This window comes from Mustelus asterias, chromosome 4 (genome assembly GCF_964213995.1).
Source record: "Mustelus asterias chromosome 4, sMusAst1.hap1.1, whole genome shotgun sequence".
NCBI classification, from domain to species: Eukaryota; Metazoa; Chordata; class Chondrichthyes; order Carcharhiniformes; family Triakidae; genus Mustelus; species Mustelus asterias.
In genome coordinates this window covers 2,471,586-2,497,698 of record NC_135804.1, presented here as the reverse complement: position 1 = coordinate 2,497,698, position 26,113 = coordinate 2,471,586, and the positions used below count along the sequence as shown (strand labels likewise).

The following is a 26,113-nucleotide window of genomic DNA, read 5'->3' as shown; positions in this document are numbered from 1 at the left end:
GATGTGGGCATCACTGGCAAGTCCAGCATTTGTTCCCCATCCAGAATTGCCCTTGTACCGAGAGGCCGTTTCAGAGGGCACTTAGCAGTCAGCCACATTGCTCAAGGTCTGGAGTCGCATGTCGGCCAGACTGGTAAGGATGGCAGGCTTCCTTCCGTAATCGAGGGTTCCACAGTCAACCATTACTGAGATAGCTTTCAGTTATGGACTGTATTAATTTAATCTAAATTCCAACAGCTGCCATGATGGGATTTGAACCTGTGTCCCCAGGGGATGAGCCTGCTTTCTATGCAGTGATGTTACCACTATGCCAGCATCTCCCCCCTCTCTATGGAGAGACAGTGTCTCAGGTCGATGACTTACTGTCTCAATCACATTCTCTGACCATCTCTTACTTCCTCCTTTTTTCAATTTCATTTTTCTTCGTCCGTATCTTCTTATTTTGGAATCAACACATTTGAAATTTTTGGTGACTGTTGGGTCCGAAGACCAGATGGAGCAAGCACATGGGCAAGCATAGGAAATAGGGGTGGATCATGTTCCCTCAAGCCTGCTCATCATTTAGTAAGATTATAGCTGATCTTATACATCAACTCCACTTCCCCACCTTTCCTTCCCAAAAATGTACTGAGATTTGTCTTGAATATACACAACAGCTGAGTACCCACTGTCTTCCAGGGGAGGGAGTTGTATCTTGGAAAGCAGTCCATGGTACCATGTTTTGGGATGTTATAACCATGCATCGCCAAGGGCAGTAGACAAATTTTATCTCTTATTGATCTACTTGCCAAGTTCCTGATCTGAACTGGTTTAATATGAGGGGCAGTTAGCCCAAAGAGAGGAGAATTTGTAGATGTATGATCCAATGGTGTTCCCAGTTTATTTGCTTCACTCATCTCCAGGTATTTGCTTTGCATTTAATTTTCTTTCTTGGAGATTCTAACTTATGCAGTGCTGTGTTCATGTTGTGTCTTATTCAACAACAACTTATTTTTATGTTGTACCTTTACAGTGGTAAAATATCCCAAGGTGCTTCACAGGAGCATTATAACCACAAGTGGACATTGAGGATATTAGGATAAATGACAAAAAGCTTGGTCAGAAAGGTAGTTTTTAAGGAGTAACTTAATGAGGCAAGAAGGGGGTGAGGGTTAGGAAGAAATTCCAGAGCTTCGGCCCTTTGCATATGGGATGCGGCACGGTAGCACAGTGGTTAGCACTGCTGCTTCACAGCTCCAGGGTCCTGGGTTCGATTCCCGGCTCGGGTCACTGTCTGTGTGGAGTTTGCACATTCTCCTCGTGTCTGCGTGGGTTTCCTCCGGGTGCTCCGGTTTCCTCCCACAGTCCAAAGATGTGCAGGTTAGGTTGATTTGCCAGGTTAAAAATTGCCCCTTAGAGTCCTGAGATGCGTAGGTTAGAGGGATTAGCAGGTAAATATGTGGGGGTAGGGCCTGGGTGGGATTGTGGTCGGTGCAGACTCGATGGGCCGAATGGCCTCCTTCTGCACTGTAGGGTTTCTATGTTCTATGTTCTAAGACCACCCGTGCTGACTCATTAACTTGAAGTGAAGTTAAACCCTGGACATTCTCTCTTCCACCTTCATCCATCGGGAAAAAGATACAAAAGTCTGAGGTCACATACCAACCAACTCAAGAACAGCTTCTTCTCTGTTGCCAATGGACCTACCTCATATTAAGTTGATCTTTCTCTACACCCTAGCTATGTCTGTCACACTACATTCTGCACTCTCTCCTTTCCTTCTCTATGAACGGTATGCTTTGTATAGTGCGCAAGAAACAATACTTTTCACTGTATGTTAATACATGTGACAACAATAAATCAAATCAGATCAAATCAAATTAAAGTGAGCTGTGATGAAGAATCATCCAGATTCGAAGCATTGGTTCTATTCTCTCTCCACAGATGCTATCAGTCCTGCTGAGATTTTGCAGCATTTTCTGTTTTTGTTTCATATTCCAGCATCCGCAGTATCGTGCTTTTACTTAGTAAAGACAGATTCAAAGTATTTATTTCATTCCTCAGCCATATCCTCTGCATAAATGTCTCTATTTGATCCCTAGTTGGCCCCAGCCCTCTTCCCTTATACTATCGAAGACTCTTAAATTCCCCTTTATTAGTTGCCAGTCTTTCTCATACTGTTATTTTTGTTCATTTCTTTTTTCACTGCCTCTTCTCACTTATTAACTTGATAGATTTCACATCCCTCTTTTCCTGCTTCATCTTACTCTTTATGGATAGAACCATAGAAAATTACAGCTCAGAAACAGGCCTTTTGGCCCTTCTTGTCTGTGCCGAACCATTTTTTGCCTAGTCCCACTGACCTGCACTTGGACCATATCCCTCCACACCCCTCTCATCCATGAACCCGTCCACATTTTTCTTGAATGTTAACAGTGAGCCCGCATTTACCACTTTATCCGGCAGCTCATTTCACACTCCCACCACTCTCTGCGTGAAGAAGCCCCCCCTAATATTCCCTTTAAACTTTTCTCCTTTCACCCTTAACCCATGCCCTCTGGTTTTTTTCTCCCCTAGCCTCAGTGGAAAAAGCCTGCTTGCATTCACTCTATCTATACCCATCAAAATCTTATACACCTCTATCAAATCTCCCCTCATTCTTCTATGCTCCAGGGAATAAAGTCCCAACCTATTCAACCTCTCTCTGTAACTCGGCTTCTCAAGTCCCAGCAACATCCTTGTGAACCTTCTCTGCACTCTTTCAACCTTATTTATATCCTTCCTGTAACTAGGTGACCAAAACTGTACACAACACTCTAAATTCGGCCTCACCAATGCCTTATATAACCTTACCATAACACTCCAACTTTTATACTCGATACTCCGATTTATAAAGGCCAATGTATCAAAGGCACTCTTTACGACCCTATCCACCTGTGACGTCACTTTTAGGGAATTTTGTACCTGTATTCCCAGATCCCTCTGTTCAACTGCACTCTTCAGAGTCCTACCATTTACCCTGTATGTTCTACTTTGGTTTGTCCTCCCAAAGTGCAATATCTCACACTTGATAGACATAGAAAAGATATTTTAATTGCAGGGGAAACCTGGAGTAGGGGCCATACTTATAAGAACAAAGAACAAAGAAAATTACAGCACAGGGACAGGCCCTTCGGCCCTCCAAGCCTGCACCGACCATGCTGTCCGACTTAACTAAAACCCCCTACCCTTCCGTGGACCATATCCCTCTATTCCCATCTCATTCATATACTTGTCAAGACGCCCTTAAAAATCACTACCGTATCCGCTTCCACTACCTCCCCCGGTAACGGGTTCCAGGCACCCACCACTCTCTGTGTAAAAAATCTGCCTCGTACATCTCTTTTAAACCTTGCCTCTCGCACCTTAAACCTATGCCCCCTAGTAATTGACTCTTCTACCCTGGGAAAAAGCTTCTGACTATCCACTCTGTCCAGGCCTCTTGTAATCTTGTAGACTTCTATCAGGTCTCCGCTCAACCTCTGTCTCTCCAGTGAGAACAAACCTAGTTTCTCCAACCTCTCCTCATAGCTAATGCCTTCCATACCAGGCAACATCCTGGTAAATCTTTTCTGTACCCTCTCCAAAGCCTCCACATTCTTCTGCTAGTGTGGCGACCAGAATTGAACACTATATTCCAAGTGCGGCCTAACTAAGGTTCAAAAAAGCTGCAACATGACTTGCCAATTTTTTAACTCAATGCCCCGGCCGATGAAGGCAAGCATGCCGTATGCCTTCTTGACTACCTTCTCCACCTGCATTGCCACTTTCGGTGACCTGTGTACCTGTACACCCAGATCCCTTTGCCTATCAATACTCTTAAGGGTTCTGCCATTTACTGTATATTTCCTATCTGTATTAAACCTTCGAAAATGCATTACCTCACATTTGTCCGGATTAAACTCCATCTGCCATCTTTCCGCCCAAATCTCCAACCGATCTATATGCTGCTGTACCCTCTGATGTTCCTCATCGCTATCCGCAAATCCACCAACCTTTGTGTCATCCGCAAACTTGCTAATCAATCCAGTTACATTTTCCTCCAAATCATTTATATATATTACAAACAGCAAAGGTCCCAGCACTGATCCCTGAGGAACGCCACTCATACTCACTCATAAGATACTCACTCATAAATTCAGAAGGAATTCAAGAGAAATCTCTATCCAGGGAGTCGCGAGAATGTGGAACTTGTTTCCAGACAATAATTGCATTTAAGGGATGCTAGATAAACACAAGAGGGAGAAAAGAATCAAAGAAATATGTTGACAGGGTGACAGTAAGTTGGGAGGAGACTCGTGTGGCATATAAGCATTGGCATGGATATTTTAGGTTGAATGGCGTGTGCCTGTGCTGCAAATGCAGTCTAGCCATAACTTCTAATAAGACCGTGTTCGCAGATGGTGAGACTGAATTGTGAGAGAAGAGAGCAGGGAAAATATGTGTACAGGTGTTGTCCCAGTCATTCTTCCAGCACAGCTGTCATGTCTTGTAAATGCAATGTACGCAGCCTCTTTAGTTAGGAGATATGGTACGCTCGTTAGAAGGATTTGTGCCAGTACCATTAGATCCAACTGTGCACTCGATATTCATCCTTACAGCCAGGTTCCACAGTGAGACTCCAAGTGGTGCCAATTAGACAGACTTGTCAGTCAATGTAATACAAACCTCTGGGCTGTTGGTCTTGTGCTTGCACCGTATTTATATGTAATATATGTATATAATATATGCTTGAGATCACTTGGGACAGACCAAACTCATTGTCCCAGGTTCTCCTCCCCCTTTTGGAACCTTTAAATGCAACACTGGGCAGAGTCTGAATCTCGGAAGTAACCTGGGAGCTGTACACAGCAGGCCTGGGGGAGGAAGCTACTGTCATTATTTCTGGAAAATTTATGAATCAATTTTAAGGCCTGTAATTAAAATAGAAAACTGCTGTCAGATAATCTTCACCACACTGGAATAGATTGTTTGTTCCTGATTTCAGAACATGAGCATAATTTCTTAAGAACTAGTGTTTTCTGCTAGTATTGCAACATGTGAAGTCTGAGAGTTTCAATCTGTTCTTGTGATCCCCTACAGCTTGCGTGCTGCAAGAAGGAAAAGTTAAGAAAGTGAGAGACAGAAGTTCCCCATTATGTTTGGTTTAACGGAAATCAGTATTAGTAAGGAAATGGTGCTGGGGAAATTAATGGAATTAAAGGCTGACAAATCACCAGGGCCTGATAATCTACATCCCAGACTATGAAATGAAATGGCCCTGGGAATATTAGGCGCACTGGTGGTCATGTTCCAAAATTCTATAGACTCTGGAGCAGTTCCTACAGATTGTAGGATGGCAGATGTAACCCCACTATTTAAAAAGGTGGGGAGAGAAAAAAAGGGAGAATGACAGAGCAGTTAGCCTGATATCAGTAATGGGGAAGATGCTAGAGTCTATTGTAAGAGAGTGATAACAGAACATTTGGAAAGCATTAACGGGACTGGACAAAGCCAGCATGGGTTATGAAAGGCAAATCAAGCTCAATTCTACTGAGGTATTGAGGATGTAACTAGTAGACTAGACAAGGGAGAACCAGTGGATGTGGTGTGTTTGGACTTTCAGAAGATTTTTGATAATTCCCTCCTGAGGGAATCATCTGATTGATCAGTCCCTCCTGAGAAGTTAGTGGGCAAAATTAAAGCACATGGGATAGGGGCTGTATTGACATGGATCGAGAATTGGTTGACAGACAGGAAGCAGAGAGTGGGAATAAATGGGTCTTTTTCTGAGTGGCAGGCAGTGACTAGCGGGGTACCGCATGGATCAGCTGTTCACAATATGTATAAATGACCTGGAAGAGGGAAGTAAATGTAACATTTCCAAGTTTGCTGACGACACAAAACCGGGTGTAATTATGAGGAGGACGTAAGGAGGCTTTTGAGACAAGTTGTGGGTAAACACATGGCAGATGTAGTACAACACAGCTAAATGTGAAGTTCTACACCCTGGTGTGAGAAAGAGAAAGGAAGAGTATTATTTAAATGGTGATAGATTGGGAAGTGTGGATATACAAAGGGATCTGGGTGTCCTTGTATCAGTCAAGGATTCTCTGGGAGGCAAGAGAAGTGATTGCAGAGCCTCTGGCTCTGATCTTCAGGTCGTCGTTGGCCTCTGGTATAGTACCAGAAGATTGGAGGTTAGCGAATGTTGTCCCATTGTTTAAGAAGGGGAACAGAGACTTCCCCGGGAATTATAGACCGGTGAGTCTCACTTCTGTTGTCGGCAAGATGTTGGAAAAAATTATAAGGGATAGGATTTATAGTTATTTGGAGAGTAATGAATTGATAGGTGATAGTCAGCATGGTTTTGTGGCAGGTAGGTCGTGCCTTACTAACCTTATTGAGTTTTTTGAGAAAGTGACCAAGGAGGTGGATGGGGGCAAGGCAGTGGACGTGGTATATATGGATTTTAGTAAGGCGTTTGATAAGGTTCACCATGGTAGGCTTCTGCAGAAAATGCAGATGTATGGGATTGGGGGTGATCTAGGAAATTGGATCAGGAATTGGCTAGCGGATAGGAAACAGAGGGTGGTAGTTGATAGTAAATATTCATCATGGAGTGCGGTTACAAGTGGTGTACCTCAGGGATCTGTTTTGGGGCCACTGCTGTTTGTAATATTTATTAATGATCTGGATGAGGGTATAGTTGGGTGGATTAGCAAATTTGCTGATGACACCAAAGTCGGTGGTGTGGTAGACAGTGAGGAAGGGTGTCGTAGTTTGCAGGAAGACTTAGACAGGTTGCAAAGTTGGGCCGAGAGGTGGCGGATGGAGTTTAATGCGGAGAAGTGTGAGGTAATTCACTTTGGTAGGAATAACAGATGTGTTGAGTATAGGGCTAACGGGAGGACTTTGAATAGTGTGGAGGAGCAGAGGGATCTAGGTGTATGTGTGCATAGATCCCTGAAAGTTGGGAATCAAGTAGATAAGGTTGTTAAGAAGGCATATGGTGTCTTGGCGTTTATTGGTAGGGGGATTGAATTTAGGAGTCGTAGCGTTATGTTGCAACTGTACACAACTCTGGTGCGGCCGCACTTGGAGTACTGTGTGCAGTTCTGGTCCCCACATTACAGGAAGGATGTGGAGGCTTTGGAGAGGGTGCAGAGGAGGTTTACCAGGATGTTGCCTGGTATGGAGGGGAGATCCTATGAGGAGAGGCTGAGGGATTTGGGATTGTTTTCGCTGGAAAGGCGGCGGCTAAGAGGGGATCTTATTGAAACATATAAGATGATTAGAGGTTTAGATAGGGTGGATAGTGATAGCCTTTTTCCTCTGATGGAGAAATCCAGCACGAGGGGGCATGGCTTTAAATTGAGGGGGGGTAGTTATAGAACCGATGTCAGGGGTAGGTTCTTTACCCAGAGGGTGGTGAGGGATTGGAATGCCCTGCCAGCATCAGTAGTAAATGCGCCTAGTTTGGGGGCGTTTAAGAGATCCGTAGATAGGTTCATGGACGAAAAGAAATTGGTTTAGGTTGGAGGGTCACAGTTTTTTTTTAACTGGTCGGTGCAACATCGTGGGCCGAAGGGCCTGTTCTGCGCTGTAATGTTCTATGTTCTATGTTCAATGAAAGTGGAGAGGCAGGTGTAGATATCAATTAGGAAGGCAAATGGTATGTTGGCCTTCATTGCATGAGTACTTGTGTTCAGAAGTAGGGATGTCTTACTGCAGTTATACAGAGCCTTGGTGTGACCACACCTGTTTATGCATGCAGTTTTGATCTCCCTATCCAGGAAAGGATATACATGCTACAGAGGGAGTGCAGCGGAGGTTCACTAGGCTGATGGTGGGGTTGATGGGACTGTCCTACAAGCAGAGATTGGTTCGACTGGGCCCATATTCATTGGAATTTAGAAGGGTGAGAGGAAATCTGATTAAAATGTATAAAATTCTAACAGAGCTAGATAGGCTAGATGCAGGGAGGATGGTTTCCCTGGTTGGGGAATCTAGAACCAGGGGATTCAGTCCCAGGATATGGGGTGGATCATTTAGGACTGAGATGAGGAAAGCTTGCTTCATTCGAAGGCTAGTGAACCTGTGGAATTCTCTACCACAGAAGGCTGTGGAGGCCAAGTCACTGAATGTATTCAAGAAAGAGATGGATGATATTTTGGATTTTAATGGCATCATGGGGTATGGGGAGAAAGCAGGAATGTGGCATTGAGATGGAGGATCAGCCATGATAATATTGAATGGCAGGGCAGGCTGAAAGGGCCGAATGGCCTCCTCCTGCTCCTTGGTTCTACGGTTGGCAACCCAACTTTGAGGAAGCAAAGATAGATGTCATGGACAGCGCTCGGAAAGTAAAAATGAAATGAATGTTGTCAGGAGATATCTCAAAGAAATGAGAGACATTTTGTGGGTTACAATATTCGAGACTGTTTGTAGTTGGATGCAATTCATCAGTTGTGGTACTTTCATCTCAAGATCATAGCGTTGTGGGTTCAAACCTCAAATTAGCACTGAATCGAAGCAGACCCTCCAGTGCAATTCTGCAGAAGTGCTGCATCTGTCTGATCCAGAGTTTTAGATTGATATTAAAGGTCCCGTGGCATATTAGAAGAAGAGCAGACGCACTTTCCAATATTCTGGTGAATGACCGCCCACTTTCTCCGAACCGCACCAGCCTACACATTCTGCTCCAACCACATCCCTACCGCAGCCAATATTCCCAATGGCTAATGTTTCCTCCCTCCCCACAGTGTTCAACATTTTCCCTGCCCCCACCCCCACTCCAGCCAATATTCTATGCAACCCTCTGCCCTGTCGCAGTATTTAATTTTTACTCCATTCTTAAAGTTACAAAGCCAATGAGCAGAGTGGATCGGCCAAACCTAATTCCAGCTCCTTGCTTGCTCCAAAATCCAATTTCAAATTGAATTCAATTCATGGTCCCCACAAGAGAGACAAACAAAATCCAAGTTGACAAGGTAAGGCGTTGCACCCTGCCTTGGGCTGGATCCAACGCTTGATCTTCGCCAAAATGCATTTTGGTTCCGAGGGAAAATGGATGCAAGATAACTGTTTGGCTGTTGCTGTTTACCAGATCAGGCCATGTGTCAACATGTTTCCCTTCACAATGGCCAACAGCTGATGCAATTCTATTGTCTTCACGAACTTTATGATGTTAGAGTGTTGTGATAAGGTGCTTCACCAACACACATCTTGCTTTCTTTCCTTAGTGGGGAAGGCATCATTGCTGCAAGGAAGCAAAAGTCTTTCTGGATCCTTGCTCCAGGTCTCCGCCAATCAGAAAAACAAGCTCAATGACCCTGGAGGTGGCTCTTTCAGGTAAAAAAGGCTGTGATTTTTTATTAGGTAAAGAGGACACAGGTTTAAGGTGCTGGGGGGTAGATACAGGGGAAATGTTAGGGGGAAGTTTTTCACACAGAGGGTGGTGGGCGAGTGGAATCGGCTGCCGTCAGTGGTGGTGGAGGCAAACTCAATAGGGTCTTTTAAGAGACTCCTGGATGAGTACATGGGACTTAATAGGATGGAGGGTTATAGGTAGGCCTAAAAGGTAGGGATATGTTCGGCACAACTTGTGGGGCCGAAGGGCCTGTTTTGTGCTGTAGTTTTTCTATGTTTCTAAGAATGAGGCTGGAAGCGAGGCCTCGTAGTTGCACACAAGAGGGCAGCATCCGGTGGTGAGCTTGCTCAGCAACTGTTCAATTATCGCAAGTTCATGCAAGGAATAGATTAACCTGAAGGAGCTTACTTGGTATTAATGTCCTCAATTGGGGAAATGTGCTTCAGGCCTTGACTGATAAATCGATAAATCTTTAAGTTTGGTAATTAATCTGTCACAAGTGTAACTTTGTGAGCTGGATGCTTTGCTTCTGCTGTTTTTTCACAGCTGTGCTCAAGTTTTCAATATTTCCTACATTGAAGATGAATGGAATAGAAAGTGCCATTGTAAATTTTGAAATAATTGAAAGGTTTTAATTTGGTGGGGAGGGGGGGAGAGGGCAATAAACCTGCTGCAGTCCGAATGTTTCTGACAAAGAAACACAGTCTGGACATAATTTGCATTTGAACCTTTAACCTCTCCTAGAGCCAAAACAGCGTCTGTGAGTTGGGCCTGAAGGCATTGAGCCAGTAACCTGTATTAATCCTCTGAACGCTGACTGGTCCTGGCCGTTCGCAGCATGTGTGTAGAATTTGTGAGTGGCTTCAGGGCGAATAGGCTGCTGCAGCAGTGGGGAAATTCGGCAAAAAACCCAAAGCCATTAATGTTTTTGTTATTAAGTTGTCCTTAATGTTATATTGCTACAAAGGTATTGGTAATTTTTTCCCCCAGTCCCTACAGATTGCTCTGTTACATTGCATCAGTGCAGGTTGTAATGCATGGAGTTTTGACCCTGTGACGACTGTCAACAGGGTGGGGAAAAATTGCACAGACCCCCATTTTTATTTACAAAAGGGTCCCAAACTGGGAGGTGTGTTAACCTCAGAGAGGTAGAAATCGGACTTGTGCCTCTGCCCATTTTTTTTCTCCCCAGCACCATGGCTCGACCCTTTCAGCTCAATTGATGAGAAAAGTTAATGTGTTACAGGCAAAGAACTTGGTGTTAGAAGGAGAATCTCCCATTCTGCTTCTTTTTTCCGCCCATCACCTTGTGCTGCTGGAGACCAGCATCAGATCCCAAAGGACAGACTGCTATCTGATTTTCAGCTGGTTAGTGAGACAAAAGATCTAAAAAAAAGCAAGGGGTTAGAAGAGGAGGCAGAGTAAAGCTCCCTCTCTGCTGTCCCATCAAACCGTGCCAAGTCAGGGACAGCACGAGGTTAGATACAGAGTAAAACTCTGGACCACACACCCAGGTTTGTGCAAAAATCCAGTTAGGGACCAATGACATTTTGTTTGAAGTAGACAAAATTGAGATTCAAGACAATTGCTAAGAGAATAGACCCACAGGATTTCACAGACTTTATTTTCTGCAATAATCTTTGATGCGGCACCTTATCAAATGTCTTCTGAAAATCTAAATACAAGACATTCACTGGTTCCCCTTTATCTACAGCACCTGTTGCTTCTTCCAAATACATTGGTTAAACATGATTTTCTTATTCATTCATGGGACATGGGTGGCACAGGCTGGGCCAGCATTTCTTGCCCATCCCCAAGGGCATTTTAGAGTCAACCACATTGCTGTGGCTCTGGAGTCACATGTAGGCCAGACCAGGTAAGGACAGCAAATTTCCTTCCCTAAAGGACATTAGTGACCCAGATGGGTTTTCTGACAATCGACAATGGTTTCATAGTCATCTGTAGATTCTTAATTCCAGATATTATTTTCTGAATTCAAATTCCACCATCTGCTGTCAGCGATGTCAGCTATGACTCTCACCAACTTTAACAGATGCCCCAGAGAAAGCATTCTTTCTGGTTGTATCACAGCTTGGTATGTCTCCTGCTCTGACCAAGACTGCACAAAACTGCAAACGGTTGTGAAAGTAGCCTAGTCCATCACGCAAACCGGCCTCCCATCCATTGACTCCGTCTACGCTTACGGCAGCTTCGGAAAAGCAGCTAGCATAATCAAGTACATCATGCACCCCGGACATACTCTCTTCCATCTTCTTCCGTCGGGAAAAAGATACAAAAGTATGAGATCACATACCAACTAACTTTTTCCCTGCTGCCATCAGACTTTTGAATGGACCTACTTTATATTTAAGTTAATCTTTACACCCTAGCTATGACTGTAACACTACATTTTGCACTCTCTCCTTTCCTTCTCCCCATGTACTCTATGAATGGTACGCTTCATCTGTATAGCGTGCAAGAAACAATACTTTTCACTGTGTACCAATACATGTGACAATAAATCAAATCAAATTCTATCTCTCCATTCAGGTCGCTATTGAATACAGTGAATATTTGATGCCCAGCATGCATCTTTTAAAAAAAAATTCATTCATGGGATGTGAGCTCCTCTGACGAGGCCGACATTTACTGCCTGTCCCTAATTCCCCTTGAGAAGGTTGTGGTGAGCTGCCTTGAACCACGTACAGTCCATGTGTTGCAGGAAACAACACCGTGCTGTTGGTGAGGAAGTTCCAGGATTTTGACCCAGTCACATTGAACAACGTGACTTGGAGGAGAACTTGCAGTTTGGAATGTTCTGATGCACCTGCTGCCCTTGTCCTTCAAGGTGGTACAGGTCTTGGGTTTGGAAGGCGCTGTTTAAGAAGCCTTGGTGAGTTGCTGCAGTGTATGTTATGGACAGTGGGGAATTTAATGTTTATTTTGGTGGATAGGACGCCAATTAAGCAGACTGCTTTGTCCTGGATGGTGTTGAGCTTCTTGAGTGTTGTTGGAGCTGCACCCATCCAGGCGAGTAGAGAATATTCCATTACACTCCTGACTTGTGCCTTGTAGATGGTGGACAGATTTTGGGGTTTTTGGAGGTTAGTTACCGCAGCATTCTAAGCCTCTGACCTACTCTTGTAGCCACAGTATTTATATGGCTGGACCAGTTCACTTTCTGGCCAATGGTAACCTCCAGGATGTTGATAGTGGGGGATTCAGTGATGGTCAATGCTATTGAATGTTAAAGGGAGACGGTTGGATTCTCTCTTGTTGGGGATGGTCATTATCTGGCACAAATATTACTTGCCATCTGTGTGCACAACTCTGAATATTGTCCAGGTCTTGCTGCATGTGGACACAGACTACTTGAGTATCTGCAGAGTCTTGGGAACAGATCTCTGCAGGATACCATGAGTCACATAGTCTCCTTCCTCTCAGCCTATTCCCTCACCAAGTAAATTGCAATTTTCATGACCTTCAACTTTATCTCGCAGTCTCTCATGAGAGACTTTGTCAAATGTATTCTGTCAATTCATAAAGTAACACCCATATAGATGTTGCCTTGTCCACTACTTTGACACCTCTATATTTGATCAGATTTGCAGGGCATGTTACATTCTTTACAAAACAGTAAAATTGACAGCAACAGATGTAACGTTAACTTGTCTATAATTCCTTGGTTTTCCTTTATCAGCTTTCTTAAACTTTGGAGTGGTGTGCAATTTTCCAATATCAAGGATGCTTCCCAAATTGTGAGAAATTTGGGATGTTATCGTGAGGGTATGTGTCCTTCCTTTAGAATTGTGGGATGGAAGCCATCTAATGCTGAGAAACTGCTGGAAAAACGCAGTAGGTTTGGCCGCATCTGTGGAGGGAAACAGTTAATATTTTTCGGAATTCTTAAGCACCAGAAAGTCATACTGTACTTGAAACGTTAATTCTGTTTTCTCTCTGCCAGCCCTGCTGAGTTTTTCCAGCAGATTGTTTCTATCTCAGATCTTCAGTATTTTGCTTTTATTACTTTCCTGGGAATTTGTTGTTCTTCAGATCCTTCAACAGCACCTTCTAAACTCGTGACCTTTACCCCCAAGAAGGACAAGGGCAGCAGACACATATCAACACCACCACCTGCAAATACCCCTCTAAATCACACGCCACCTAGACATGAAACTATAATGCTGTTCTTCCACTGTCACTGGGTCAAAATTCTGGGACTCCCTCCCTAACAGCACTGTGGGTGTACCTACACAACACGGACTGCAACGATTCAAGAAGATGCCTCACCACCACCATCTCAGGGCAATTAGGGGTGGGCAATGACTGCTGGCCTAGCCAGCAATGCCCACATCCTATCAAAATAAGCAAAAAAGTGCCAGTGATTTTCTCTTAGTTAAATTTGTTGAATCTCAGACCCTGAATCAGCAATAGTTTCTTTCCCTGGTATGCTGATCTCTTCCTGTACTCTTAAATACTGATGCAAAGTCATTACTCAACATGCCCACCTTATTTCCATAGAGACCATGGTTATCAATTTAAATGGGGACACATTGATCCTGACCATATGTTTTCCTCATGTCATTGCAAACGTTTTTGGTTGATTTTGATATTCCTTGCAAATCTCTTTCATACTCTCTTTTCATAGTTTTGCTATCTGCTTTGTCATCATTTACTGCTCTTTGCATGTTTTGATGTGGAGATGCCGGCGTTGGACTGAGGTAAACACAGTAAAAGTTTTAACAACACCAGGTTAAAGTTCAACAGGTTTATTTGGTAGCAAATGCCATTAGCTTTCGGAGCCCTGCTCCTTCCTCAGATGGAGTGGACATCTGCTCACAAACAGGGCATACAGAGACACAAAATCAAGTTACAGAATACTGATTAGAATGCGAATCTCTACAGCTAATCAAGTCTTAAAGATACAGACAATGTGAGTGGAGGGAGCATTAGGCACAGGTTAAAGAAATGTGTATTGTCTCCAGACAGGACAGCCAGTGAGATTCTGCAGGTCCAGATAAGCTGTGGGGGTTACCGATAGTGTGACATGAACCCAAGATCCCGGTTTAGGCCGTCCTCATGTGTGCGGAACTTGACTATCAGTTTCTGCTCAGCGACTCTGCGCTGTCGTGTGTCGTGAAGGCCGCCTTGGAGAACGCTTACCCGAAGATCAGAGGCCGAATGCCCGTGACCGCTGAAGTGCTCCCCCACAGGAAGAGAACAGTCTTGCCTGGTGATTGTCGAGAGGTGTTCATTCATCCGTTGTCGTAGCGTCTGCATGGTTTCCCCAATGTACCATGCCTCGGGACATCCTTTCCTGCAGCGTATCAGGTAGACAACGTTGGCCGAGTTGCAAGAGTATGTACAGTGTACCTGGTGGATGGTGTTCTCACGTGAGATGATGACATCCGTGTCGATGATCCGGCACGTCTTGCAGAGGTTGCTGTGGCAGGGTTGTATGGCGTCGTGGTCACTGTTCTCCTGAAGGCTGGGTAGTTTGCTGCGGACAATGGTCTGTTTGAAGTTGTGCGGTTGTTTGAAGGCAAGAAGTAGGGGTGTGGGGATGGCCTTGGCGAGATGTTCGTCTTCATCAATGACATGTTGAAGGCTCCGGAGGAGATGCCGTAGTTTCTCCGCTCCGGGGAAGTACTGGACGACGAAGGGTACTCTGTCCACCGTGTCCCGTGTTTGTCTTCTGAGGAGGTCGGTGCGGTTTTTCGCTGTGGCGCGTCGGAACTGTCGATCGATGAGTCGAGCGCCATATCCTGTTCTTATGAGGGCATCTTAGTTGCTGTCTCACATTTCTCCCTTTCAATATTGCAGGACATATTGCAGAAAACATTCTCAGTAGCACTTAAGAAATCCATTACCTTTCAGACAGGGCACATGGGCTCTGACAATATTCTGGCATTCATATTGAAGACTTGTGCTCCAGAACTTTCTGCACCCCTAGCTAAGCTGTTTCAGTACAGCTGCTTCACTGGCACCTACCCAGTAATGTAGAAAATTGTCCAGGTATGTCCTATACCCAAAAAGCAGGACAAAACCAACCCGGCCAATTACCAGCCCATCAGTCTACTCTCGATCCTCAGTGAAGTGATGGAAGCGCTTATCAACAGTGCTATGAAGCAGCACCTGCTCAGCAATAACCTGCTCAGTGACGCTCAGTTTGGGTCCCGCCAGGGTCACTCAGCTCCTGACCTCATTACAACCTTGGTTCAAACATGGACAAAAGAGCTGAACTCCAGAGGTGAGATAAGAATGACTGCCCTTGACATTAAGACAACATTTGACCGAGGGTGGCATCAAGGAGCCCCAGCAAAACTGGAGGCAATGGGAATCAACTTCAGCTGCTTCATCAATGGCCTTCCTTCCATCGTAAGGTCAGAAGTGGGTATGTTCATTGATGATTGCATAAATGTTCAGCACCATTCATGACTCCTCAGATACTGAAGCAGTCCATGTCCAAATGCAGCAAGACCTGACAAGTGACAAGTAACGTTCTCACCACACAAGCTCCAGGCAATGATGATCTCCAGTGAGAGAGAATCTAACCATCGTTGCATGACATTCAATGGCATTACCATCACTGAATACCCCACTCCCAATGTGCAGGACGATTGACCAGAAACTGAATGCTGTGGTTACCAAAGCAGATCAGAGGCTAGAAATCCTGTGGCGAGTAACTCGCTTTCTGACTCGCCAAAGTCTTGCCACCACCACAAGTCAGGAGTGTGATGGAATACTCTCCACTTGCCTGGATGAGTGCCCAGCTCCAACAATGCTCAAAGATTACAACACCATCCAAGGCAAAGCAGCCAGCTTGATTGACACCCATCCACAAACATGCACTTGCACCACCGATGCACAGTAGCAGCACTTTGTGCCATTGACAAGATGCACTGTAAGAACTTAGTGGGGCTCCTTGGGCGGCACGTTCCAAACCCACGACCACTACCATCTGGAAGCACAAGAGCAGCAGACACATTGGAACACCAGAACCTGAGCTTGCCCTTCCAAGTCACTCATCATCCTGACTTGGAAAGATATCATTGTTCCTTCACTTGTTGAGTCAAAATCCTGGAACCCTCTCCCTAACAGCACTGTGAGTGTACCTACACCACATGGAATGCAGCAGTTCAAGATGGCAGCTCACTGTCACCATTCTTGAAAGCCATTCGGCTATAAATGTTGCTGAGTCGGTGGAGCCCACATCCCATTAATGAATTTTAAGAAGACCTGCCTGCCTGCTTCCATGTGAAGGCTGAAGTGACCGCCATTACTCTGATTTTGCTACATGCTTGTCTAATTTACAGCTACTACCAGGGGACATAAACACAATTCCCACTGTCCTTTAACTTCTTTTCTGTTTCTTAATTCTACCTGTGAAATCTCCATTCCCTGCCCACTTGTTATATCCTCTCTTATCATTGAGGTGATTTCACCCTTAATGCCTCAATGCGCATCAATCATTTTCCTCATTTGGATCTTATCACCTGGTGCATTTATTTCCCAGCCCTGACCATCTTGCAGACTTGTCTCTGTTGTAGCTATCATGCCGTGCACTCCCAGCTCAAATTACTGTTCGGGTACACTGAGGGAGAACTTAGCATGGTCAATGCACTTAACCAGCACGCCTTTTGGACTGTGGGAGGAAACCGGAGCACCCGGTGCTCCGGGTGGCACGGTAGCACAGTGGTTAGCACTGCTGCTTCACAGCTCCAGGGACCTGGGTTCGATTCCCGACTTGGGTCACTGTCTGTGTGGAGTTTGCACATTCTCCCCGTGTCTGCGTGGGTTTCCTCCGGGTGCTCCGGTTTCCTCCCACAGTCCAAAGATGTGCGAGTTAGGTTGATTGGCCATGCTAAAATTGCCCCTTAGTGTCCTGAGATGCGTAGGTTAGAGGGATTAGCGGGTAAATGTGTAGGGATATGGAGGTAGGACCTGGGTGGGATTGTGGTCAGTGCAGACTCGATGGGCCAGATGGGCCAGATGGCCTCTTTCTGCACTGTAGGGTTTCTATGATTCTATGATTCACCCGGAGGAAACCCAAGCAGACACGGGAAGAACGTGCAAACTCCACACAGACAGTGACCTAAGCTGGGAATCGAACCTGGGTCCCTGACGCTGTGGGCAGCAGTGCTAACCACTGTGCCACCATGCCGCCCGTGGTTTATTTCTCTTTGTTTTCTCTTTGCCTGTATTACCTAAAATGCAATTTATTTCGTTTTCAGAATATTTCTAAATGATCTTTTCCTCCGAAGCTTTCCCCTCTGCTCTGTAGTTTAAAGCTCTTGAGGCTATCCAATTTATCATTTCCACTCACAACCTTGTCATAGCCTAGTTCAGCTGGAGCCTGTACTAATCGTACCGTTCCTTCCTGTCCATTGTCCCATGAAATGGAACCCCTCTTTCCCACAGCATATCTTCAGCAATGTGCTCAGATCCCGAACCTTATGCCTTTGTCAATTTGCACTTTCAGCGATTATAACTCCTGAGATCTTGTTCCTTTATTTTGCTCCCAGTTCCTGGTACATTGCTAACATGACCTCTTACCTGTCATGTCATATGTGTTCTGCCAGAAGGCAGATCCTTGGTCCATTGTCTTCTAATGCTTCATGCTGAGCCATTTTCTTGGCAGTTTTTTTACATGGTGGTTTACCATTGCCTTCCACTTTGAGGCAGGGGCGGGAGGCAGGTACCAAGTCTTCCTTAGCCAGAACAGGAATCAAACCTATACTCTTGGCATTATTTTGAACCACACACTAACCATCCAGCCAACTGAGCATCTACTTTGTCTTTTGTTGCTGGCCTCAACATGGACTACAATGACTAGAACATCCCTCACATTCTGAAATATTCTTTCATGCTTGTTTAGGATGTCCCTCACCCAGGCACCCAATGGGCAACAAGCCATATGGGATTCTCGCTCCTTCAGGGAAAGGATGCTCTGTCCCCTAATTACTAAATCATCTACAACTGCATTAGGCTTCTCCTCCTCCCCTCACATCCTCCTCTCCCTCACAATCTTCACACTGTTCTTCAGAGACTGAAGCAGTCTCTGTCCATATGCAGCATGAACTGGAGAACATTCATGCCGCAGCTTATAAGTGGCTAGTAAGATTCGCATCACAGAAGTGCCAGGCAATGACCATCTCCAACAAGAGAATCCAACCATTTCCACCTGACATTCAACGGTATTACCATCGCTGAATCCTCCACTAATAACATCCTGGGGGTTACCAGAAGCTGAACTGGGCCAGCCATATAAATACTGTGGCTACAAGAGCAGGAGAGAGGCTGGAAATTTTGCGGCAAGTAACTCATCACCTGACTCCTCAAACACTATCCACCATCTACAAGGCTAAAGTCAGGAGTTTAATTTACAGGATGGTAGATGTCGCTGGCTAGACCAGCCTTTATTGCCCATCGCTAATTGTCCTTGAGAAGTGGTGGTGAGCTGCCGGCCATGTGGTCTGGGGATGGAGGATTCCAGGATTTTGAGTCTCGTGGAATGCTCTTCAGTTGCTTGGCTGACTTGGCAACATTAACTTCCTCCATCACTGACACACAGCGGCAGCAATGTGCACTATTCACAAGATGCAGTGCAACAACTTGTCAAGGTTCCTTCGACAACAACTTCCAAACCTGCGACCTTTCCTACCTAGAAGGACAAGAGCAGCAGACACACAGGAACACCACCACCTGCAAGGTCTCCTCCAAATCACTCACCATGCTATCTTGGAACTAATTTGTCTTTCTTTCATTGCCAGTCAGAGAAAATCCTGGAGTTCCCTTGCTAACAGCACTGTGGGTGTACCTACACCATGTTGACTGCAGCGGTTCATGAAAGTCACTCACCATCATCTTCCCAAGGGCAAACAGGCATGGACAATTAACGCTGACATTGCCTGTGAAAGAATAAAAACAAAACTCCCTGTGCATTCTTTCCCATCACTCTTTTGCCTGATGGCTTCATCCTGGTACTGGAAAGTGCTACTCATGTAGCCATTGCATAATAGCAGTGTGAAACGGCTTGCTTAACCTGTTGTTAAATTTTTGGGATACTGTGCCTTTCCAGGGTAACTTAATACAGAGTTGGCATTTCTCAGGTCAGAAAGTGGCAGCCTTTGGCCTATTTGTGAGGTTGCCTCTTGCTGTCTCCAAGGCCACGTTTCAGCTAATCAGGATTGCCTTGTCAACCAATCAGCAGCCTGATATAAATTGTTGTGATTGGTTGAAATTTGACATTTATTCTGTTGGTCCTGATGAGTGCAACATGAAAAACTTTGGCAATGTCTTTTTTTTTAGCAATATTTGTATTTTATAGCTGCTCACCATAAAATCTTTCTGGCTTTTATATTCTGTGCCTCTATTTATAAAACCAAGGATCTCTGATGTTTTCAACTTGCCTTGCCAAGTTTTGTTCCCAGGTTTCTATTTCTGCACCCTTTTAGAATTGTGCCCTTCATTTTTATTGTCATAGACAATTTTTGTTGTCTGAGGGCAGCATGGTTAGCACTGCCTCCTCACAGCACCAGGGACCCGGGTTCAATTCCGGACTCGAGTCACTGTCTGTGTGGAGTTTGCATGTTCTCCTCGGTTTCCTCCCACAGTCCAAAGATGTGCAGGTTAGGTGGATTGGCCATGTTGAATTGCCCCTTCGTTTCCAAAGATGTGCAGGTTTGGGGGATTAGCTGGGTAAATACGTGGGGTTACGGGGATAGGGTAGGGATGGGACTGATGATATGCTCAGTCAGAGAGTCGGTGCAGTCTCGATGGCCGAATGGCCACCTCAGCACCATAGTGATTCTATTTTTGTACTTTCTTCCAAAGTACAAAATTTCTCACTTCTCTGCATTGAATTTAATCCCCGCAGTATCTGCCTATTCCACTAGTCTGTGTCCTTTTGAAGTCTATCACTGTCCTTCTCACAGTTCACAGTATTTTGAGGTTCTGTATCATCTACAGACTTTGAATTTGTACCCTGCACATTTTAGTCTCAGTCATCGATACAGGCGAAGCAGTGTTCCCAATACTGTGCCTTGGGGAAACTCACTACACGTTTCCTCTAATCCAAAAACAACTATTCACCATCATTCTCAGTTTCCTGTCATTCAGCCAACTTCATATCCAGATTGCTGCTGTCTCTTCTATCGCACAGGCTTCAACTGGCAGTCGATTATATGGCACTTTATCAAATGCCTTTTGACTACCTACATAGCTCACATCAACCTCATTGCCCTCATCAACCATCTCTGTTACTTCAAAAAACTCAGAGCACAAATTTCCTTCAACAAATTAGTGCTGTTTTCCCCTCATTCATCTGCACTTATCCAAGAGACTTGTGTGTTTTGACCTGGACAATTGACTCAAAAAGCTTTCCTGTCACTGAAGTTAAACTGACTGGCATGTCATGCTGTGTTTATCTTCACACATTTTTTGAATAAGGGGGTAACATTGGCAGTTTTTAAATCCTGTGTAACGCGGGAAGATTGGAAGATCCTTTGTAATCTCCTTCCTTGCATCGCTCAGCATCCTCGGATCCAACCCATTCGGTACTGGTGACTTAAAAATGTAAAGTATATCCAACCTTTCCAATACCTCCCCTTTAACAATCCTTAGCCCATCCAGTATGTCAACTACTACTTCCACTAAGACTTGGAAAACATCTGCCTTGGTAAAGATAGTTGCAAAATACTAATTTAGTACTTCAATCATATCCCTAATAGGCCCCACCCTTCGCATTATTGCCCTTTACTATTTATATTCTTCTGGAATGTTTTTGGATTCCCTTTCATGTTGGTTTCCAGTCTCTTTTCGTACTTTCTCTCTACCTCTCTGATTTCCTTTTTCATTCCCCTCTCAACTTTGTGTATTCAGCTTGGGTTTTCAGTTGTTTTATCAACCTGGTATCTGTTGTAAACACTCTTTTTCTACTTCATCTCACTCTCAATCTCTTCCAGCACTCAGGGACCTCTGACTTTGCTTTCCCCTTTGTGCGAATACACCCAAACCAATAAAGGCAGCCAATGTCCTGTCACAGTTTCCCTGCCAATCTTTGATTCCACGGTACCAGGGACTGTTCCACTGTTTTTACTCCACTAAAATTACCCCTCCTTCCAAACTAGGATTCTTGTATTAAATTGCACCTGGTCTTTTTCCATGGCTAACCTAAATCTTACAATATTATGATCAGTATTTCCTAAAGATTCTTAAAGCACTTAACCTATCTCATTCCTCAGAACTATATCCAGCAATGCCTTCTTTCCCTTCTTATATGGCTTGCTCATTAGCACTCTATTGAACATCATATCCTGGGAACCAGTGTAGGCCATTTAGCTCCTTGAGCCTGTCCTGTCACTGAATGAGGTCATGACTGAGCTGTGTCCATAGTCTTTTATGTCCTTGTCTTAAGAAAAATCTGTTGACCTCAGACTTCAAGTTATTAACTAAATGAGCAACTATTGCTTTTTGTGGGAGCGACTTCCAGACTTTTTTGTGTGCGAAAGTGTTTCCTAACTTCTCTCTGGAATGACCTGGCTCTGATTTTGAGGTTACCTCTCCTTGTCATCAGCAGAACGTTTCTCTCTGTGCACCTGAACAATTCCTTTCAAAATTTGAAAAACCTCGGCCAAACCATCCCTTAACTTCCATGTTCCAGGGAACGTAAGGCGAGTGGAGGTAATCACTTCACATTATCTTGCCATTGGATCCCTGAAAACGTTCTGGTGAAATTGTGCTGCACTCCTTCTAAAGCCGCTATATCCGTCTCAAGAGCAATTAGGATCTGGCCTCGCTAATGATGCCCACATTCCATGAACAAATACAAAAAAACCTCTTCTCTAAAGGTACATTGCCTAGAACTGTCCGCAATATCCAGCTGTGAATTAACCAGGACTTTTATAACAATCCAAATTTTCTCCTTTTTTTATTCTTGCTGTCCACTGTAAAAGCTGGAGTATTGTGCACAGTTTTGGTCCCCTTATTTGAGGAAAGATGTAGTGGCATTGGAGGCAGTTCAGAGGAGGTTCACTAGATTGATTCCAGAGATGAGGGGTTTGTCGTATGAAGAGAGATTGAACAGTTTAGGCCGATACTCTCTGGAATTTAGAAGAATGAGGGGAGATCAAATTGAGGTATAGAAGATGATAAAAGGTGTGGATAAAGTAGACGTGGAGCGGATGCTTCCTCTTGTGGGACATTCTCGGACGAGAGGTCATCGTCTTAGGATAAGGGGCAGCAAGTTTAAAACAGAGTTGAGGAGAAACTACTTCTCCCAAAGGGTTGTGAATCTGTGGGATTCACTACCCCAAAGTGCAGTGGATGCTGGGACAGTGATTACATTTAAGGAGGAGTTAGACAGATTTTTAATTGGTAATGGGTTGAAGGGTTATGGGGAGAAGGCAGAAAAATGAGGATGAGGAGCATATCAGCAGCCATGATTGAATGGCAGAGCAGACCATTCAGATGGGCTGAATGGCCTAATTCTACTCCTATATCTTATGAACGATAAGGCTGACATTCCAGCGGGTGATTTGAATATATTGTGTGCCCCACTACTACATTATAGTCCTCTGAATACATGGACCCCTAAATCTTTTGGAGCCTCTGTTGTGAAGTGCCTCGAGATATTTTACTGGGTTAAAAAAAATGCCATTCAAGTGCAAATTATTTGTATTGACATGGGATCCTGAACAACTGCATGAACTCCTTGGAGCACGGAAACGGGACTTTGAACTTTCATCCAAAGGATGGCACCTCTGACACTGTAGCACTCTGTCGAGTCTACAGCAGAGTCAGCTTAGATTGTGTCCTCAAATTGGAGAGAGGTGTTTGAACTCTGTGTTCCGATTCAAGTGAAAATGAGAATTGCAGCCAGCTAGAAAATCTCTTCACTAATCCCGAGGTGTATGAGTTGAGAGTGTGGAGGCAGGAGTGCGTGAATGGAAGAATCAGAGCGTCTGTGTAAAACATAACTGAAATAAAGTCTTGTGATTTGCATGCGTTTCATCTGTCGCCTTTCTGGCACCTTCCAGTTCACTTAGTGTCAGCTAAATATCAAAGTCTGATTTGGGTTAACCTCAGACAATTCCCTGTGCGGTGGTTCAAGTGAACATTGTAAAGGCAGTGGGATTCATGGGAGGTAGAGCCTTTCAAATTAGTGTTGTTAACCCTTGGTAACCTCCAAGAGAAATGCAGTCAGTCTGAAAAAATGCAGAGCTATAGGTAATGAACGAACATCTTATCTTGCATTCCTTCCTCAGCTTTGAACAAAATGGTAGTTCAGAAAAAAATGCATTATATATGAAGTGATTTCAAACGTTTGAGAGATTTAATAGGCTCCATCTTCACACAAACCTTTCTTGTCAGAATCAACGCTCTGGGAACTGTACTTATAGTACTCGACATGCCCCCCTATTGCAATGCCAAATCTCTTAATTGAAGCCCTTAATTCATTATCCTGGAAATGAAAGGGGCTGGGTGTATAGAGTCAGCTGCACTGCTGCTGGAAGCTTTCCTGTATGAACAGTAGATTCTGTGTATCGACTTGGCTTGGTACTGAGACTGGCTGGTCGTCCTCTGGCACTGAGTTCCAAATCTAACTTGGGACTGATGGGATGCATATGTTGACTTTCTGCTGGCTGTAGGACTTACGGGTGAGAGGGATTTGGAATAATAACGGTAATAGAACCAAAACACCAAAGAGCCCTTCATATTGGGGATATTCAACAGAATGTATGTTGTGGAAAAATGTCTCACTATTGCAGTAAGCAACACTGCCCTTAGATTGGTAATGTATCTAACCCCGTGCTGTACCTGTCCTGGGAGTGTTTGATGGGGGACAGTGGAGAGGGAGCTTTACTCTGTATCTAACCCCGTGCTGTACCTGTCCTGGGAGTGTTTGATGGGGGACAGTGTAGAGGGAGCTTTACTCTGTATCTAACCCCGTGCTGTACCTGTCCTGGGAGTGTTTGATGGGGACAGTGTAGAGGGAGCTGTACCTGTCCTGGGAGCGTTTGATGGGGACAGTGTAGAGGGAGCTTTACTCTGTATCTAACCCCGTGCTGTACCTGTCCTGGGAGTGTTTGATGGGGACAGTGTAGAGGGAGCTTTACTCTGTATCTAACCCCGTGCTGTACCTGTCCTGGGAGTGTTTGATGGGCACAGTGTAGAGGGAGCTTTACTCTGTACCTAACCCTGTGCTGTACCTGTCCTGGGAGTGTTTGATGGGGACAGTGTAGAGGGAGTTTACTCTGTATCTAACCCCATGCTGTACCTGTCCTGGGAGTGTTTGATGGGCACAGTGTAGAGGGAGCTTTACTCTGTACCTAACCCCGTGCTGTACCTGTCCTGGGAGTGTTTGATGGGGACAGTGTAGGGGGAGTTTACTCTGTATCTAACCCCATGTTGTACCTGTCCTGGGAGTGTTTGATGGGCACAGTGTAGATGGAGCTTTACTCTGTACCGAACCCCGTGCTGTACCTGTCCTGGGAGTGTTTGATGGGCACAGTATGGAGGGAGCTTTACTCTGTGTCTAACCCCGTGCTGTACCTGTCCTGGGAGTGTTTGATGGGCACAGTATGGAGGGAGCTTTACTCTGTGTCTAACCCCGTGCTGTACCTGTCCTGGGAGTGTTTGATGGGCACAGTATGGAGGGAGCTTTACTCTGTGTCTAACCCCGTGCTGTACCTGTCCTGGGAGTGTTTGATGGGGACAGTGTAGAGGGAGCTTTACTCTGTATCTAACCCCGTGCTGTACCTGTCCTGGGAGTGTTTGATGGGGACAGTGTAGAGGGAGCTTTACTCTGTATCTAACCCCGTGCTGCACCTGTCCTGGGAGTGTTTGATGGGGACAGTGTAGAGGGAGCTTTACTCTGTATCTAACCCCGTGCTGCACCTGGCCTGGGAGTGTTTGATGGGGACAGTGTAGAGGGAGCTTTACTCTGTATCTAACCCCGTGCTGTACCTGTCCTGGGAGTGTTTGATGGGGACAGTGTAGAGGGAGCTTTACTCTGTATCTAACCCCGTGCTGTACCTGTCCTGGGTGTGTTTGATGGGGACAGTGTAGAGGGAGCTTTACACTGTATCAACCCCCGAGCTGTACCTGTCCTGGGAGTGTTTGATGGGGGCAGTGTAGAGGGAGCTTTACTCTGTATCTAACCCCGTGCTGCACCTGTCCTGGGAGTGTTTGATGGGGACAGTGTAGAGGGAGCTTTACTCTGTATCTAACCCCGTGCTGCACCTGTCCTGGGAGTGTTTGATGGGGACAGTGTCGAGGGAGCTTTACTCTGTATCTAACCCCGTGCTGCACCTGTCCTGGGAGTGTTTGATGGGGACAGTGTAGAGGGAGCTTTACTCTGTATCTAACCCCGTGCTGTACCTGTCCTGGGAGTGTTTGATGGGGACAGTGTAGAGGGAGCTTTACTCTGTATCTAACCCCGTGCTGTACCTGTCCTGGGAGTGTTTGATGGGGACAGTGTAGAGGGAGCTTTACTCTGTATCTAACCCCGAGCTGTACCTGTCCTGGGAGTGTTTGATGGGGACAGTGTAGAGGGAGCTTTACTCTGTATCTAACCCCGTGCTGTACCTGTCCTGGGAGTGTTTGATGGGGACAGTGTAGAGGGAGCTTTACTCTGTATCTAACCCCGAGCTGTACCTGTCCTGGGAGTGTTTGATGGGGACAGTGTAGAGGGAGCTTTACTCTGTATCTAACCCCGAGCTGTACCTGTCCTGGGATACA

General features: G+C 45.1%; 1 protein-coding gene across 2 annotated transcripts in view; it reads left to right on the top strand.

Annotated features, from left to right (window-relative positions):
- The window catches only part of LOC144492463 (transcription initiation factor TFIID subunit 4), a 310,284-nt gene that overhangs the window by 89,776 nt on the left and 194,395 nt on the right, over positions 1 to 26,113 (top strand). For both annotated transcript variants that reach the window (XM_078210514.1, XM_078210515.1), the window contains exon 10: positions 9,243 to 9,351. In XM_078210514.1, coding sequence (XP_078066640.1) covers positions 9,243 to 9,351 — 109 coding nt within the window. The remainder of the gene's footprint in view (positions 1 to 9,242; positions 9,352 to 26,113) is intronic.